Here is a 14,374-nt window from a genome sequence, read left to right on the forward strand (position 1 = left end):
GATGCACACAGGTTTCTCCTTCCCAGCACCACGTTTAGTTAAAAGGCAGCAGTACTAGGTAATATTGTTGAGCACATAAGTTTTAAACTCCTTTTTACTTTAATGCTTCCTCTTTTGAAACATGCATTCAATGTACTTCTATTTTTATTCCACATACATATTTTCTGTAGTATCTGACATTTTGATTATCCAACAACTTGTCGGTCTCATTTACATTAGATAATTGAGACTCTGCTATAAAAGGACATCAATATAGGTTCTCAGTATCTTCCAAAGTGTGTTAGAGAGGGGACTGGACTGAACTGAATATTACAGTTCCCCAAAGAGAATTTGATTAATATATGATTTGACCATAGTACTGGGGAGACTACCTGTCCTTGCTGCGCAAAAAAACTTGAGGATGGGTCAAAGAGTAAATTGAAATCCCCTAAAAGGTGCATTCTGTCCAGATCAGTAGGGGGAGATTTGGAACTTGCTGGAACATCAGTGTGGGAAACTGTTTCACTGCACCCGCTAACCCTGGTCACTCCTTGAAGATATGGGAGTAGCTAGGGGATTATTCAGCTTGAGAGTTCCTCTGAATTTACCTTAGAGAAGATTTGAAAAGCGATTAAAGGACTGAACTAGTCCTAGACCACAGTTTTCTCCATTTATAGCAAAGGTGCAACCATTGAAACTTTCTGTTTTCAGGTAAAGGGTCATTTGTAAGCTACTACACAACATGTTGAAGACATTGAAAATAAAATGTGCAATCTGGAACTAGTGCAGCATACTCTGGTTAAAGATGCCACTTAAATAAGACGTTGGAGAACGTGATCAGATACTGCAAACTGAAGTTGATTACGTTTACTAAAGTTCAAATGTCCACACTATTAACATGTTTTAACACTATCTAATGGAAGTTGTTAAGGTGATAGTACAGAAATTCACAATGTATCTGGGCTATATCAACGTTCTTCATAAGTACATAAGTAATGCCACACTGGAAAAAGACCAAGGGTCCATCGAGCCCAGCATCCTGTCCATGACAGCGGCCAATCCAGGCCAAGGGCACCTGGCAAGCTTCCCAAACGTACAAACATTCTATACATGTTATTCCCGAAATTGTGGATTTTTTCCCAAGTCCATTTAGTAGAGGTTTATGGACTTGTCCTTTAGGAAACCATCTAACCCCCTTTTAAACTCAGCCAAGCTAACCGCCTTCACCACGTTTTCCGGCAACGAATTCCAGAGTTTAATTACACGTTGGGTGAAGAAAACTTTTCTCCGATTTGTTTTAAATTTACAGACGCTTCACATCCACCTGTTACACTCCACTCATTATTTTATATACCTCTATCATGTCTCCCCTCAGCCATCTCCAAGCTGAAAAGCCCTAGCCTCCTTAGTCTTTCTTCATTTAGAAAGAATGAAACAGAGTCAGGGGCAGCTCAGTCAGGGGGTCTTTTACTAAATCTTAGCTCAAGTTATCTGCAGCAGGGCCCATTTTATTCCTATGGGCCCTGCTGCAGATAACTTAAGCTAAGCTTTAGTAAAAGACCCCCCGACTGAGCTGCCCCCGACTCTGATGGTGGCATTTCTATAAATTGGCACCTCATTTTAGGTACCACAAGGGGCACATTTATCTCCAATTCTATAATGGCTTAATGGCATGCCTAAGCTGTTATAGAATGTTAGCACAAAGCTGCACTCGCATGCCAAAAGTTAGATTCCCCTACTTACAACAGGTTAATGGCTGGTGTAAGTACTTAAGTGCACCATGCAATACGCACAACTGATAGTATTTTATAAGCTGTATGTGTCTCTTGGCAATATGTCTATGACACACCCATACTCTGCCCATGTATACACTCCACTGACAGTTGCACACTAACCCCGGGATTCTATATATGGTGCCCAGATTTGGGCTCCTAAATTTGGATGCGATCCTGAGATGCTTACATAATTGTCCAACAAGTCATTAACATGTGATAATTGGCTGGTAACAACCAATTTTTTGATGTTAATTGGCACCAATTGGGATTTGTGCTCTCATCTGGCTCCTATTCTATAATGCTTGCCATCCAAATCCCATGGTGTGCAACTCAAAAGGGGGCATGGCCATGGGAAGAGCATGGATGGGTATGGAGTGTTCCAAAAAGTTGGGTGTGGTTACAGAATAGAGAGCCCATAGGTTAACTGTGGGCATGATAACATTGGCTTCACTGCTGTAGTAAATTCATTTAGATTGGTGGTGGGGTGTGGGGAAAAGAATTTAAAGAAAATAATACTAAGGAATAAGTACTTTAGGGAAGGTAAAATAGGCCAGTGGGTAAAAGGGAGGAGCTGATGAAATACGATAAGGAATGCATTTAGTTTACAGTGAGTTAAAGTATAAATAGTTAATAGGAGGATGGTTATAGGAGTTTAGGAGCAATTGTTGTGATGGAATGGAAGTTTTGGAAATTGGGGGTCTGGAAACAAATTGATCAGTTAAGCAGAATCTCGGGGGTGAGGCTTTGTGAGAGCAAGGGATGGTAAAAAACTTGTGGGCTTTTTTGTGAGGAATGTTGAGGGTGGCAGGTTGCGTGGATGAAGTTCAGGCTATTTGAACTTTAATTAATTTGACTCACCCATTCCCTCCCTGGGAGTTAACAGAGTTAGAAGGTGAGGTAATTTGCTCTGATTGTTATAATTTTGAATTCAATATGGTGAATTTTGGAGTGGGCCTGGGTTTTATAGTTGCGGTAACATCAAAGTAATTTCACAAGCGATCTTCACTGATGGAAACAAAAGTGAAGAATACAATGATTTGTATTATTGAAAGAGTGTAAAACCATCATAAACGGAGCTGAGGCCTTGATAACAAACTTGACCAGACATTGAATTAAAGCATTAGTGTATTAAGAAATGCACATGAATGGCTGGGTTTGTATCAACTGCTCATGTAAAGTGGTATAAGATCATTGAAGGCAGATGTGAAAACAGTAAAGAAGTCATAAGTAGTGTTCTTTATATACAACTAGTAAAAGAAGCCTGTTTCTCATTGAAATGAAACGGGCGCTAGCAAGGTAATCACCTTCTGCCATTAATGTTTTTAAGGGAACTTCCAGCATCCCCCCTCCCTCCCTCCCAATTCCAATGTCCCCCCTCCGTCCCTCCCAGTTCCAGGGTCCCCCCTCCCAGTTCCAGGGCCCCCCTCCTAGTTCCAGGGTCCTCCCTCCCTCCCTCCTCTCTCCTAGTTCCATGGTCCCCCCTCCCTTCTTCCCAGTTCCAGGGTTCCCCTCCCTCCCAGTTCCAGGGTTGTCGTCCCTCCCTCCGAGTTCCAGGGTCATCATCCCTCCCTCCCTCCCTTCCAGTTCTAGGCCCCCTCCCTCCGAATTTTAAAAGTCATCCTGACTTACCTCGTCGGTGTTACGGCGGCCTGCAGCAACGGTAAAAAGCGTGCAGGCTCAGCACTTACTTCAGTTTTCCCTTCTCTGTCTCTCTGCTCTGGTCCCGCCCTCATTTCCTGTTTCCGCAAGGGCGGGACCAGAGCTGAGAGACAGAGAAGGGAAAACTGACATAAGTACCGAGCCTGCACGCTTTTTACCGTTGCTGCCGGCCGCCATAACCCCGACGAGGTAAGTCAGGATGACTTTTAAAATTCAGAGGGAGGGGGCCTGGAAGTGGAAGTGGAAGGGGAGGGAGGGAGGAAAGGATGACGACTCTGGAACTGGGAGGGAGGGGGGACCCTGGAATTGAGAGGGGGGACGCTGGAACTGGGAGGGAGGGGGGATGGAGGACGACCCTGGAACTCGGAAGGAGGGAACGAACTTCTGGTGGGTGAATATTATATGCAGCCTTCCCTTCCCTATGAGGGCGGGGCACTGAGAGCGAGTGTGAGGCCTGCTCCTTCTGACGTCACATTTCTTTCCCTGGCAACTATACAGAGTTCCCTCGAGGGCGGGGCAGTGATCGGGAGTGCGATTACGAACCCTATGAACACTACACGGCTTCACTGCCACGCTGCCATGGAGTCAGCTTCAGAACGTTGGAGGTGCGAATTATTATATTGGATATTTGATGTTGATGTTGATGTAAATAAAGCTGCGGCCAAATTTTTATCCATTTGGTTTAATTATTTGTTATCAGTGAGTACGGAAGCTAATGCGAATGTCAATGTTATGGGACAGCACACCCAACTTGAGTGCCAGCATTTAAACCAAATACCAGCAGGCAAAATTCTGGTGCCCCAAGTTATGGCACAGGAATCAGTGCTAAGCATGATTCTTTAAAGGGCGCACACCCTTTATAGAATCATGCTTAGTGTTGTCAAACTTTTCCAGTGCCCATTTTTGAGCACCATTATAGAATCCAGTCCTAAGTGATTTAGGTGCACTATTTATAGAATAGTACCTCACACTTATGTGCATAACTGCCAATTATTGGTGCCAATCATTCACATCAGTGCTACTATTGTAGAAACTAGATGCACTAGTCACCTAAATTTAAGTGCAATATATATAAATACTTATTAAATACTTCTGAAAAATCAGATTAATTTTGCTACTCACCAGCATCAGGGATCATCACCTGATCGACTAGATGTATGACACCATTGGTGGTCACAATGTCCTTGCGTTTAACCATCTTGACTCCATTCACTGTTAGACTGTCACCATCACAGCCGATTTCAACTGTACCTCCTTCCAAAGTATCATAAGAACCACCACTCAAAATGGCTTCAGAACACTGGACAGTGTTGAGAATGTGGTACTTCATAAGAGCTATGAAGATAAACAGAGGAATCAAATTTCATTCAATGCTCTCTCTCTCTCTCTTGGCCTATTTATTCTCCTTTAATGCAGCTCAAAAATTGTTGGGGCTGGCAACCAGAATCTTGAGCCTTCATTCACAATTACCTGGGTTATTTAACCATATTTTGTTTCTTTCTCCTCTTCTTTCATTACATTACATTACCTGCCACTTGTATCTCACATTAGCCATAAAAGTTCAATGTGGCTTACACCTTATAGATAAAAACTAACTGAAAGCATTAAAAAATTAAAACTTTATAAAAGAAACAAAAAGAATCAATAACATTTCTATATCATGTAATGAAACCCAAAATGTTCAAAATAAGAAAAATGTTAGTGTTTTTCAAAACAAGCCATAAGGCTTCAGAGTGATGGTCTTTTGGCAGGGAGCAAATACTCTCCCTTTGGAAAATGCAATTATGCAAACATAGTCCTTGAACCTGTCTGCTAGAGGTTGCTGTTCAGAAATGGTTGAGGCTTCCTGCAAATCCATTTGACCCTGTGAACAACATCTGGTCTGGGAATTGAACTCACTCAGGGGCCCTTTTACAAAGGCACATAAGGATATATTTGCGTGCAGCGTGTATCTAATCGGCATTACTGCCCAGCTAGTGTGTGTGCCTGGTGGCAATTCCAAGTTTGGTGTGTGCCGAAAACCCGCGCTAGAAAATTATTTTCTACTGTGGGGGTGTTCCCAGTGGTAATCGGCAGTTGGCATGAGCTGGACGGTTATTGCACAGGCAACGCGTGAGTCCTTACCGCTAAGTCAATGGGTGCGTTAAAGGCTCAGGCTGTAAATAGATGTGCACTGGTTTTCATTTTGCTGCACGTCCATTTCCCAGCCCCCCAAAACCCCCCTTTTTTCCAGAGGTCCAGCACGTATCCAATAGACGCGCCCCCGCCCCCCCCCCCCCCCCAAAAAAACCTTTTTTCCAGATGCGCTGGAAAAATAGTCCAGCGCACATCCAATACTTGCACCCACACTACTCTAGGCCACTTTTTGACGTGCCATTGTAAAAAGACCCTTCAGTGCATTTCCCTGATACTGAACTACTGGGCCAGCCCCATTGTTCAATGATCTGAAATAAATAGAAAATACGAAATATTTCCTTTTTTCATTATTGCATAGATACATATGCACAAAAAAGTACCCTCTTAAAGTATAATAAACACTTCACCTAGTTGAAAATATTTTTTTATAGAATATTTGCCCTAGTTCTAAGTTGTTAATTTTCTGGGATTTATTTGTTGTTGAGCATATAGAGAGATGTTGATTTTCAGAATCATTTCTATGAGTAAAGCAATGCTTTTATAAAACTGAGTACCCGATAAGCAGGTAAAGTTTCACATGTACAGCCAATACACACCTAAGTTTGCTTAGGCTGAGCAGAGACATTTCTGTGGGTGGTATTAGGGAGGTGTTTGCATCTACACGAATACTTTTGAAAATTTGGTTGATTGTGCTTAAATTAACCCCAAAACTCATGCCAATGAGCAGATGTAAATGTGAGTACATTTATTCCCTTGGGTAATTTTCATGAACAACAGCACTATATCAGAGCACTAGCAAAAGAAAAAAAGAAAAAAAATGAAATGAGAGTTAAGAATAGATGAGCAGCTGACTCAACCCTAGTCACACCCAGCACTTTCAACGGTTACTGAGCTAAATATAGTTATCATCCTATATAGCCCCAGGTTTATGGCCGGAAAGTTTTTCTCAGTTTTTTTCTCTGCTTTAGCTTCATTTGAAGAATGTGTACCAGCATTTCTTAGGTAGAAAGGGAGGGCCGGTTAGTGCGATGATGGTGGTACTGGTGTTGATGTCACAAGCTGCCTATACTTTATCTCATGAACCTATGTCTGAGCACTATCTACACTACTGACATTTAGGTCACAGTTAGTAGATTCAAATATTTATAATTACTTATAGGTTTCTTCATCTTTTTCATAGATAAATATTCCAAGAAACCTTTATTTTATAGATCCCTAGATTATCTCATTTATTAAATTTTAACTGCCAGACCCTTGACCATTCTTCTAACATTTGGAGATCCCTTCTCATTGTTTCTACTCCCTCCAGGGTATCCACTCTATTGGCTATTTTCGTGTCATCCGCAAAAAGGCACACCTTTCCTTCCAATCCTTCAGCAATATCTCCCAAAAATATATTAAACTAGGCCCCAGCACCGACCCCTGAGGAACTCCACTGCTCACCTTCCTTTCCTCCGAGTGGATTCCATTTACCACCACCCTCTGCCACTTGTTGGTCAACCAGTTTCTTATCCAGTTCACCACTTTTTGTTTCCCCAGTCTGTTCTATGGTTTGATTGCGTGAATATTTGGTTACTCTTTCCTATTTTTATTGTAATTGTAATCTTTAGAATTGTAAACTGCCTTGGTCTGCTAGTTAGTGCAGGTGGTATAAGAAGTTTGAATAAAATACAGTGGCACTAAGTACCACTGAATATTGTTGGATGACCAGCTCAATGGGGTTTAACCGGGCAGGCCCATATTTTATAAAGTGTCCCCCGGATTTTATATATGGTGCTAAAAATTGTGCATGCAAAATTTGTGCTCACAATTCAATTGAGTAATGATCCAATTAGCACCAATAACTGGGAGCTATTAATTATTGGTGTTAATTGGTAACAATTTGGATTTACACACACATCCTGCTAAGCGCTATTCTTTAAAGATGCATGCATAAATCTTTTAGAGGTCTTTTTACTAAGGCATGGTAAAACGTATTCTGCGGTAGTGTGGGCGTGTGTTTTTGGCATGTGCCGGGCCAGTTTTTACCGCGTCTGGGAAAAAGGGCTTTTTTCAATGGGCCAGAAAAGGGCCTGAAGTAAAATTGAAACCAGGATATTTACGGCCTGAGACCTTAACGCCACCCACTGATCTAGCGGCAAAGGCTCATTTGCTATATGCACAGTGGCTGGTCAGCACGCACCAACTGCCGATTAAAGCCATAAATGCTGCACGCGGTAGGAAATAAAAAAATAATTTTTCTCGGCATTATGGGCATGCATCAAATCTGAAATTACTGCCAGAGGGGCATGCTAGCCTGGTGGTGGTCTCATTTTTGCATGTGCTACACGCATGTAGAGTCTACCGCGTCTTTATAAAATGGGACGTGGCCATTGGAGGAGCATGGGCAGGTTAGGGGTGTTCACTAAAGCTGCACGTACTATTATAAAACTCGGGGGATCCATGCCTAATTCATATGTAAGAATTTATACCAGATTTCAATTGGTGTAAATCCTCATGCCATAAGTTGGGATTGAATCCCAGCACTACACGCTAACTATACTTTTTTTTTCTCAGGCTTTCCCTGCTGAGTAGTTTTAACAATATGAAGTTTTAGTGTATACTAGGTTGAGTGTTAAGTGAGTGGACCTATTATTGGAGTTGTCTGCTAGTGTGGAGTATATGTGGGTTTGTATTATGGATTATGTATGTTTTAAATTGTAAACTGCTTAGGATTAAGCGGTCTATAAATGTTATTAAATAAATTAAAGCCGCCCAACTTAGATCACCATTTATAGACTAGCACTCTGCTCATATTTTCAGTGCCATTTACAGAATCTATAAGTATATATACTTATTCCTCCCCACCCTCACCTCCATGCATCAGGTCAGATAAACTTACACATTTATAAGCATAAACACCCATTGTACCTAGTGGCTCCATTTGGGAAATCGGATGTCCATGTCAGAAAGTTTACATTTTACAAAGGCTTGGCTGACCCTCATGGCATTCTTTCTATGCTCCCTGAATTATGTCTCAGAGCTTTTTTGTTGTGGAGAGGACATTCTCCACATATTACTCTTTGAACACTAAGGGCCCCTTTTACCATGCTGTGGCAAAAGGGGGCTGGCACTGGCGTCGGTGCATGTTTTACACACACGCTAAGGTCCTCCTTTATAGCAGCTGGTAAAAGGGAAGGCCTCACTTTCCAGCAGGAATTGGCCATGTGGCAAGTAAAGCACTTGAGGTGGCGGTAAGGGCCTTTAAAAATTTTTTTTGCAAAAAATGGACGTGCGTCAAAATGAAAATTGCCACACGTCCATTTTGGGTGTGAGACCTTACCGCCAGCCATTGACCTAGCGGTAAAGTCTCACACGGTAACTGGACGGTAATGACTCACATGCGTCAAATGCCACTTGGCGCACGTAGCTGCCCGATTACCGGTGGGTATAGTCCGGTGCTACAAAAATAAATAAATTTTTGTAGCATTGGAAATGACAGTGCGCTAGGAGTGGGAAGTACCGCCGGGCTACTATGGTAGCCCGGTGGTATTTCCGTTCTAGTGAGCAGTAAGCCCATTTTGGGCTTACTGCCACTTAGTAAAAGGAGCCCTGAGTGCATCTGAGGGTAGAGCTTTTGTCAAATTTCCTGATTGTTATAAATACCAACTTGCTTCCTTAGCTAACTACAGGTCCTATTGGCTGGAAGCAGACAAAATATATTCATCCCTACCATCCTGGCTGGTAGCAGAACAAGTGTAAGGAGTAGCCTAGTGGTCAGTGCAGTGCAGTGCAGAGGACTTTGAACAAAACGACCTTGCTGTAATTCCCACTTTAACTCTTTTATTTCTGTTCTATGTGTGAGCCCTACTGGAACATAGAAATACCTACTGGACCTGAATTTATAAGATACCTGCAAGCATGATGTCTATTGCAGTGGTGTGCCTTTAGGTACAATAGGTTAGTTCCTGGAGGGCTCACAATAACTTATAAAGGAATTAAGGTGGGATTTGCACCTGGATCCCATTGTTTATAGTCCACTGCACTGACCACTAGGCTGACCCTTGCTCTTCAGGGACATCTGTGTGATTTTTTTTTTTTTTTTAAATAAATTATGCCAGACACACATTTTGTGCCTGCTTTTTTGGTGTTAATATTCTGAACATTTCATTTTAAAACATAAGAATAGTCATACTGGGTCAGACCAATGGTCCATCTAGCCCAGTATCCTGTTTCCAATAGTGGCCAAGCCTGGCGGAAACCCAAATCGTGGCAACACTCCATGCTTCCAGTCCCAGGGCAAGCAGTTGCTTCCCCACGTCTGTCTCAATAGCAGACTATGGACTTTCATGTGGCTATTCATTGTGGACATTTTCAGCATAAGAATGTCCTTCTCACACATTTTCGAACAGAAAATCCTGACATTTTTCCTGTTCAAAAATGTCTGTGAGACGGACATTTTTTTTTTAGATATTGTGAGCAAGATGTCCCAGTTCTGACTTGGAAATGCCCCTCTATATTATCTGTGGAGATGTCTTTAAAATTCCCCCAGAATTCTGTGCTATATTTAGAGATATATAACATCATTTTCTAATCTCCATGTGGAGTGGAGGAGTGGCCTAGTGGTTAGGATGGTGGACTTTGGTCCTAGGGAACTGAGGAACTGAATACAATTCCCACTTCAGGCCCAGGCAGCTCCTTGTGACTCTGGGCGTCACTTAACCCTCCATTGCCCCATGTAAGCCCCATTAAGCCTGCCATGAGTGGGAAAGCACAGGGTACAAATGTAGCAAAAAAAAAAAAATGGAAAACTTTAGAAATATCTTAATGACAGCATATCTATCTGAAAGAAAATTGCATTCTGAAAACATTGTGCTTATGGAAATTTTTTTATCAACTATTGTCTGAGATATTACTGCAGAAAAGAGTTCCAGACATCCTGCTTGTAGTGTTTATCTTCAATCATTTGACAGTTACTAGGTTTCAATACAAAACATCTGGAGCATTCTTATGCCACAATAATTCCTCTGGTGATGGAATTGTCCTGCTTAAAGCAGCCCATTTTTTTGTCAGGCTACATTCTAGAAAGGCGCAATGTATGTTCCTAAGTTCTACAAAGTACATTTTAAATCTATTTTAATAAGAACATTTCAATAATAAAAAAATGATAAAAAGTGAAAATTTATCTGGTTGATTCGCCAATGGATAAATAATTTTAAATTGACTAGCGTTTATCATTCAAAGCTCAGGTCTTAAAGGTGGTCTCAACCATCTTCTATACACTATGGGGTCCTTTTACAAAGTTGCGCTGAAAAATGGCCTGTGGTAATGTAGGCGTGGGTTTTGGGCGCACACAGAATAATTTTTCAGTGCACCTGTAAAAAAATGCCTTTTTAAAATTTTTGCTGAAAATGGGCGTGCAGCAAAATGAAAATTGTCACGCATCCATTTTGGGTCTGAGACTTTACTGACAGCCATTGACCTAGTGGTAAAGTCTCACATGGTAACTGGGTGGTAAGGACCTATGCGCGCCAAATGCCACTTGGTGTGCATCCGATACATGTGGCAGAAAATAAAAATTATTTTTCAGCTGTGCATATCAGATGTACGGCAAAAATTTAATTACCGCAAGAGCCTCACAGTAGCTGTGCAGTAACTCCATTTTGGCGCACATTGGGCGCGCAAAGACGCTTACGCAGCTTAGCAAAAGGGCCCCTATCGTAGTTAAAAAGGTTGCATCCTTTCTTCCCAAACTTCACATTTCATACTATCACCCAGTCTCTGGTAGTATCCAAATTTGATTATTGTTAATGCCATAAATGGCGGTATTAAAATCTCACTCCTTAAAAAATTACAAACAGCACAAAATACCGCTGCCCGCCTTGTATGCTGTGCTCCTGGCTTTGAGAAGGCTTCTCCTCTCTTATTAAAACTTCACTGGCTTCCCATAATTGCCAGGATCACATTTAAAATATTGTGACTACTTACCAAATCATATATGGTTTATCACTCTCCTACATGCAACAACCAATTGATTTACCTTCACGTAATACAGTAACAACATTTAGAGAATACCTCATGCTGCATTATCCAAACTGCAAAGGTCTTTCTTACAAATCAATCCTTGTTGTAGGCGTCACATATCAGAGCATCAAACTTTGGAGCCCTTTTACTAAGCTGCTTAGGCACCTACATGCGCCCAACGCGCGCTTAGATTGCGAGCTCACTAGGGACAGGGAAATACCTACAGCAACTGAGTGCAACACATATTGAGAAAAGATGTGACCTAAATGTTAAATAAATAAACTTACACATATGAATGTTAACATCTGTTTTACAGAAATACCCAACTAAAGTTAAAAAAAAAGTAATGCACATTCAACTGTAGCTAAAATAACATCATTTTATTATGCTGTGGTAATATAGCATAATGTGCAGCATTATTCAAATACCTTCAGAGGCCACTTTGTCACCCAAGATCCTTTCTAGAACTCCTCGAGGAAGCTTTGCAAATGCATCATTAGTAGGAGCAAAGAGTGTGTAATGACCAGGTTTTCCAAGAGTATCCAATACATCTGAAGTAATGGCCGCAGCCTAGCAAAGACAGTAAGTACATAGTTAGACACAACATCAAGATATGGATAGCTTTAAGCAAAAAGGGGTCCTTAAGCTTTGATGTAAAAAAAACATATTGCCAATAATCTGAAAATATATCAGATATTTTATTATGCAATATTTTATGCTTTTCTTATTTATTCTGAACGTTAGATTCCTCTCCATCATTTACAACTAAAAAGATACAGGGGCCAATTTAATAAACTGGAGGTAAGCATCTCTCTCCTTCTCTATTCCTCCCTCCCCCACTGTGGTGTCCAGCACCTCTCCCTTTCCCTCCTCCCCCTCCCCCATAGTGTCCAGCATCTCTCTCCTTCCCTCCCACCATCTCTTTCCTCTATTCCCACCCCTCATGGTGTTCACCATCGTTGTTTCCTTTTCCTCCGGGTCCCCCCCCCCCCCCCCATATTCTGTATCTCTATTTCCCTCCTCCCTGCTCTGTGGTCTTCAGTGGCTTCCCTTCAATTGCTTACTCCCTCTGGGTGGCATTGATGCACCAATCAGCATATTGACACAATGCTTTTTGTAGCCAATATGGGGCCATGCATGCTCAAGGCTGGCTGGGTTCTGCCTCTTCAGAAGCAGGAAGTTTTAAGGGGGCAGGACCCAGTGAAACTTGAGCATGCATGAATGCTCATGGCCCCATCCTGGCCGCAAAGTCTTCCATAGGCACTGTTTTGGTGCTGCTCCCAAATAGTGCTGTCCTATGCAGATGCATAGTCCACCTAGTGTTCAGGCTGACCCTGCCTGTGAAATGTTATGAGCACCCTTTTCTATGTGTAAACCAAGCTTTACATGCAGAAAAGGATTTATAAAATTACTACTTCCAGTATGTTTTGAGTTAAACAGTAAGATTTGGGCTTTGAGCCACTTACAGATAGTCAATTTAGCTTGAATATACTATTTCATGACTTAGGGCCCTGTTTACTAAGCAACGTTATAGGTGCAGTAACGTTTTTAATGTGCGTTAACCATGCACGTGCGTTAACCATGTATGTGACTACAATATCCCTATAGGCGCCAACGTGGTTAGCGTACGCGCTAAGTGTAGGCGCGCTAAAAACACTAAAGGCACCTTAGTAAACAGGACCTTTAGTTTGAATATCTTGTTGAAATCCAGAGACACATAAACTTTTGAAACAAGCATAAAAAAGTGGTATTTTAATTTCTATTTTCACTTACTCTAAGAGATGACAGATCATCCTCAGATTCAATATAATCTTGGATGGTAGTCCCAACACCAGTAATAACACGGTCTATGACATGAACAACACCATTTGTTGCAATTTGATTCCCGTGGATGACTCTGGCACAGTTGACAGTAACAATCTATATATTAAAATAAGTTGGGGAAAAATAAGAAAACTATTAGCTTTGATAATGTGATTTGTAAAATCCATCTCTATGCAGCAATTACCACATACATTCTCAGACACCCAGAACTCAATTCTATAAATAGTGCCCAGATTTGGGTGTCAATAAAAATTAGCATTAAATGCTGTTCTACAAATGGCGCTCAGAGTTGGCCACCATTTATAGAGTAGTATTTGGCGCCAGGATCCACGTCCAATATTATGGTGCTCATTGTCAAAACAAATAGACTTACAAAGTCTATGTGCTTTGAAAATAAGATGCTATAAACTACATATAATCCATTTTACTAATTCATAATAGTGATAAATAGCATATACTGGCTCAAAAATACTGGTATACAGTAGCAAATAAATGTTGTATTCCTAGAATAGATAAGCGAACATCTTCAAATTGGGTTCAGCCTGCAAAAATGTTTGAGTTTCGTTGAATTGGCTTACTGAACTTTTTAGAAGATATGCAATATGTTACTTAGAATTGCCACATAATTTTCTTTCTACTTTTTGTAAAATGGGTGGATTTCCTGTAAATGTATTGAAATTGTGAATAAACCTTTTTTTTTTTATATGATTTTGATTATGGTATCCCTTTCAGTTTCACTTTCAGGGAAGGAGGGGGACAGCAACCACTGGATGATTTAAGGAGGTGTTATGCCTTAATTGCTCCATTGGTCAGCTGCTCAATCAGCGCACCTTTTTGTACCCTGGACAAAGAATAGTCATACTGGGTCAAACCAATGGTCCATCTAGCCCAGTATCTTGCTTCCAACAGTGGCCAATCCAGGGCATAAGTACCTGGTAGAAACCCAATTAGTAGCAACATTCCATATTACCAATTCCAGGGCAAGCAGTGGCTTCCTA

At 41.3% G+C, this 14,374-nt stretch overlaps 1 protein-coding gene across 3 annotated transcripts in view; it reads right to left on the reverse strand.

Annotated features, from left to right (window-relative positions):
* Positions 1-14,374, reverse strand: part of POSTN (periostin) — a 146,828-nt gene that overhangs the window by 72,629 nt on the left and 59,825 nt on the right. For all 3 annotated transcript variants that reach the window (XM_030200402.1, XM_030200403.1, XM_030200404.1), the window contains exons 6-8: positions 13,326-13,472; positions 11,981-12,122; positions 4,536-4,748 (exon numbers count right to left, since the gene is read on the reverse strand). In XM_030200402.1, coding sequence (XP_030056262.1) covers positions 4,536-4,748; positions 11,981-12,122; positions 13,326-13,472 — 502 coding nt within the window. The remainder of the gene's footprint in view (positions 1-4,535; positions 4,749-11,980; positions 12,123-13,325; positions 13,473-14,374) is intronic.

This window comes from Microcaecilia unicolor, chromosome 4 (genome assembly GCF_901765095.1).
Source record: "Microcaecilia unicolor chromosome 4, aMicUni1.1, whole genome shotgun sequence".
In the NCBI taxonomy this organism is placed as follows: Eukaryota; Metazoa; Chordata; class Amphibia; order Gymnophiona; family Siphonopidae; genus Microcaecilia; species Microcaecilia unicolor.